Raw genomic sequence first — 5,143 nt, forward strand, 5'->3', positions numbered from 1 at the left:
CATGTAACTGAAATCGAATATTTCTCATTTTTAATCACTAAAAAGAATTTTAGAGGAAAAACAGTAAATATATCATATAAAGCATTTATGTTCTGCAGGTCGGCAGGTCAGCAGGTCAAACAGCTGTTGCGTTGAACCAAAAACTGGGTAATTTTTCGAATAGTACCTACTCTTCATATGTTCCTTCATCATCAATTTTCATAGCTTTTAGTATCGATTATTTTTTTGGAATCAATTTCAGTGTCAAAATTTCAATCAAAATTTCAGTTCAAACAAAAAATTATTGGATAATGTAAAAATTAGAAGTGCAAATTTTGGTACCAAATTAAAAATGTCTTCAGAAAATCTAGTTGCAGTTGGAGCTGCATTGGTTGCAGCAAGTAGTTCCTTCATTCTTGGACAAAAAGCTCAAAATGCAGAAATTTGTAAAAATTTGACAAATCTTATTGAAAGTGATGCTTATGCTTTGTTTCTTAAGGAAAAGCTGTATGAAGTGGTAAGTAAAAGAAAAGCGATTTTTGAGAAACAATAACAAACAAATTTTTTTGAAATCGCTGAACATCGTGCACCCAAATTTATAATCGATGAGTTTCTAGGCAGTTGCCTGAGGGATTCCTTTTCATGCTTTTACCACTGCCATTTTAAAATTCATTAACAGTCGATAGAGCTGATTTTGTTGGCTCTGACCCTTTCTTTAAGCTTGTCTTATAAATTTGCGATAGAGTTTGAGTTTTCTAGTTCGTGTATAAGGAAGGCACGAAATTTATACCAGAATATCGGTTTTTGAAATTACGCCGCACCGCCGCTGCACCACGTCCGCACCATTTTAAATATTTCTAAACCGCTTCACCACCCGTGCACCACGTTCGCACCATTTCATTTTGAATGAAAAATTCGGTTCACCACCGCCGCAAACATGACTTGGTTCAGTGGTTAAGTCGTTCGACTTCTAATTGAAAGTGCTCTGGATACTCGGGTTTGAATCCCCTTCTCGTAGGTAGTTTTTTTTTTTTTTTATTTTTCAATTATCAAAAATTGTGTATCATGGTGCAGCGAATTTTTCATACAAAATGAAATGGTGCGGACGTGGTGTGGCGGTGGTGCGGCGAAATTTTCCGCCAACGGCTGTGGCGCACAATGGACCATTTGCGTCTCAAAAATGGTTTTTATGAAATTTTAATTTTTGGTAATTTCTACGGAAATGAATCAAGGGAAAGTCAATCTATATATTTTCATTGAAAATTGATTTTTAAAGTGAGTTTCTCTATTACAAAATTGTATCTGAAGTGAAAATACTTTGTTTGAGAAACAAAATAAAGCAAATATTCACGATACGTTTTCAAAACTATATTTGAATAAGGGCCAATTTTTCAATAGTCAGATAAACCTCAGATAGAGCTTATTCCTAGGAATAAAAGTTTTTTTTATATTGACATTTATTCTTCTGATAGTCTAACTGACGATTGAAAAATCAGGGCTAAATTATATAAGTGTTGTATGTCGTTGGAAAGTTTATTTTAACTGCTATTTATATTGTTGAAAATAAAAGTTTTTAAAAATATATTTTTAATTAATATTATTTGTTTTCACACAATAAGCTTTTATTTGCAGTTTTTTAATTTCAAACTGAGTTTTAAATGTTTCCGCTGTCTACTTTTTTTCACAATTTTGTTCTTTGGTTTATGTACTAAAAGATACAAAAATAATTGGCTGCTTTTATCTGCTTTTCTTTGATAGAGAACGATATATCTGTCGAAAGACATAGTACAAAAAAACGTATTTTGGTGCATCCTGACCTGTTTCAATACATATCTTGAGTTCTATTGATCGCACTGTCAAGATTGATGTCTTCAGGCTTTGGGGGAATGACAGAGCATCAGTCCTTATATTCAGAATGTGATTTTGTGTTAATTTAGCCTACTCACATTAATTGGAAAACTCGCAATATTTAACCCCTCGGAAACCATATAAAGCCGCGATTTAAAGCTGCCAGACTTTTGAACTCGTTATTAAAACGCATAAGGCCATAAAACTGCATACTCACATTTTGGTTATACCTCCACTCCCAAAATTTGCTGTGGGCTCTTAGACTTAGTATATGCACCCGAAATTGAAGATATTTGTACTATTAGAAAAAGTCTAAGGTAGCAAAAAATGTTAGAATTTAATATTGTAATTGTTGAAAAAAATTTCATCTATGGAAAATGTTACATAGAGATTTTATTTACTGATTTTGATTTTACTCGACGATTTTCAAAAGAGCCGTTTAAAGTATTTAATTAAGAAGGATTTTCGTGAAAATTGACAACCAGTTTTTTTTTGTGATTTCTTTTTTTGCTCTTTTCTCAAAAGCGTACCTAGTTTTTCGACTATTTCACTTTGCCTTACAAACGACTTTATTTAAAATGAGTATAATCATTATTTTTCTTATAATTGTTCAATAAAATAGCTTTAATTTCAAATAACGTAACACAAACAAACTACATTGAAATGTATTTTTTCTTTATTGCATACTCATAAAAATAATTAAGTAATTTTAAGACACGAAAGGAAGGCCTTTATAGAATTAAGAAACCAGTTTTATCTTATTTTGCAAAATTTGAGAAAATAATCTTTTAAGATACAAAAGTTACAGATTTTTGAGACGTTCTAGCCTAGTCAAAATCGTATTTTTTTTAGCTTTGAATAAACGTTTAATACTTAAATAAAAACATTAGCTAAAAAAAAGTGTGTCAAATAATTTATTAAACATTTCAGGTAATATATTTCTAATTTGAGTTAATTATTTTCAGACTCGAAGAAATGACAGATTTTTGGTACTTTTTGAACTTTGCCTAGCTTTTCAAAGCTCAAAAATAATTTGCATTTAAAAAAAAACTACGCTCAATGATTTCTGATACATTAAAGATTATATGTTCCAAATTTGGTTTAATTATTTCAGGAGACAAACAAGTTACAGATATTTTTAAATACCCAAATCAAGCGAAAATCGTACTTTTTGAACTTTGACTAATTTTTAAAGCTTAAAAACAATTTTAATTTAAAAAAAAAAGTAAGTTGAATGATTCGTTATATATCAAAGGCATTATATTCCAAATTTGAAGCAATTATCACAAAAGACAGCAAAGTTACAGATTTTAGAGGCGCCTAAGGCCATATGGGCCCACTGTGCGGCGGCGGTGGGTGGTGCAGCCGTAGTGTGGCGGTCAAAATTTTTTTTATTTTCTTCTTTAAAAATTCTATTTCTATATTTTTACTCGAATGATCAACGCAAAGTTTTCAGTGTTGACCAAAAGTATTATCAACCCGCTAAAAAGATTTTATAGTTTAAAATGGTGATAAAATATGGGAACATCAAAAATTTTGTTATAGAAAAATATCATCAAGAGTTGCCATCCCGGTTTTTATGACATTTATTTGCCTCGCCTTTTCTATCTCATAACTTTTTATTTTTTTTTTTTTTATATTTAATAGACCAGGATAAGCAAATTAAAAATATAAAAACATATTTCACAGTTTAAAAGCTGCCCACCAGATGAAACCAAGCCACTTAACCGAATGATGAAGATCATGATGTATGGATTTCCTGGATTGGACAACATTCGTGTCTTATCCGATCACGTGTTATCCTACGACCGCCGGAATAGAGTAGCACACTGGGTGCTCGAACATCTAACACTTCCATGCATCAGCAACCAAACTGGCGTAAATCGAAGGATAGCAATTTTTCGTTCCGATATTGCCATTCCCACAATGTTCAGATCCACCAATCAAGATTACTACCGTTCCGGATTTGATAGAGGTCATTTAGCAGCAGCTGCTAATCACAAATGTGATCAACAACACATGAACGATACTTTTATATTGAGTAACATTGCTCCACAAGTTGGTGTTGGATTCAATCGTGATGCCTGGAATAATCTTGAAATGTATACAAGAAATCTCCTGGACACTTATCCAGAAATTTATATATGCACTGGTTCAATGTATGAACCAAAGTACAAGAATTCTAATCTTTGTGTTGAATATAATTTCATTGGAACCAGTGTTGTTGCAGTACCAACGCATTTCTTCAAAATTCTACTCTGCATAACGAGGGATAAGAAATTCATCTTGGAGGCCTATGCAATGCCAAATCAGTATATTGACAATAATATTGATTTGAAGACATTCCGTCGACCTCCAGAAGCTATAGAAAAGATAACAGGCCTTCAATTTTTCGACAAAATTAAACGAAGTCAATATGAGTCAATAAATGGCAGTCAAGTTAATCACACTGAAGAACCGGAAGAAACTACAGCTCCAGATCCATAAAAGTCAATCTAAAATGTCTTCAAATTTTTCATCTTAAACATCGACTTATTCAACAATAGAAAAAGACGAAGGAAGAAAGTTCTTGATGATAAAGAATGAAGATATGGCTGTCCATTTACCACGTGTCATTTGCGATATGTCAACACTGGCTGGAGCACTCTCGTGTGTGTGGATGTGGGTTTATTTATGGCAACTTAGTTTATCACACACACACACTGAATCAAGTGGCACTTGTTGTAAGAATTCAGACATTCACGCAGAGGTTATAAATCATAATGGAAAAGCGGGAGCATATATAACATTCATGTGTACATTAAATCGGGTTGAACAATTTCCCAGGACTCTTAGAGTCCGCCCACCACTCTCGCTCGCACCCAACACATCCTCAAGTGTGTACTTGCGTGAAGTTCATAAGTGGCCACATAAATCTCGTCCAAGAGTGTAAAACTCTGAGGGTGTGAGACATTACAACACAGGAAGCAGGAGACAAAGACTCGACTCGCAACAAAGATATAAATGTCTGATGGGGAAAAAATAAAACAAGTTCAACGACTTTTCTTCTCAGGAGAAGAAAAAAATTTCTTTTGAAATCATGCGAAAAAAAATTATATATAGGTACATTTTTTTTCAAATAAAATATAACTGCACGGAATATTTCTGATATGTGTTTAATTTATGAGAATCTAAAGGTTATCAAAGGAAGTCTGGTATTCGAAAGAAAAATGATAAAATGGAAATGCTGTGGTAAGTAAATTCGAGGTAGCTTTTTTTTGTTTTTTTTTTTTTTTAACTTTCCATATTTTCACATACCAGTCATTTCTGTGCTTAT

At 32.5% G+C, this 5,143-nt stretch overlaps 1 protein-coding gene across 1 annotated transcript; it reads left to right on the top strand.

Annotated features, from left to right (window-relative positions):
• Nucleotides 1-213: 213 nt before the first annotated feature.
• LOC129906636 (endonuclease G, mitochondrial-like) lies at nt 214-4,385 on the top strand. The gene is made up of 2 exons (XM_055982460.1): nt 214-496; nt 3,517-4,385. Exons 1-2 carry the CDS (start codon nt 332-334, stop codon nt 4,312-4,314), a joined length of 963 nt encoding a protein of 320 aa, XP_055838435.1. The 5' UTR covers nt 214-331; the 3' UTR covers nt 4,315-4,385.
• The last annotated feature ends 758 nt before the right edge of the window (nt 4,386-5,143 follow it).

The sequence above is a fragment of the Episyrphus balteatus genome, chromosome 1 (assembly GCF_945859705.1).
Source record: "Episyrphus balteatus chromosome 1, idEpiBalt1.1, whole genome shotgun sequence".
In the NCBI taxonomy this organism is placed as follows: domain Eukaryota; kingdom Metazoa; phylum Arthropoda; class Insecta; order Diptera; family Syrphidae; genus Episyrphus; species Episyrphus balteatus.

What these genes read in the sequence shown, in the direction of transcription:
- LOC129906636 (XM_055982460.1), top strand. Translation starts at nt 332, where the DNA reads ATGTCTTCAGAAAATCTAGTTGCAGTTGGAGCTGCATTGGTTGCAGCA. An exon ending in AGGAAAAGCTGTATGAAGTG is followed by an intron (nt 497 to 3,516) that starts GTAAGTAAAAGA and finishes CATATTTCACAG; the next exon opens with TTTAAAAGCTGCCCACCAGA.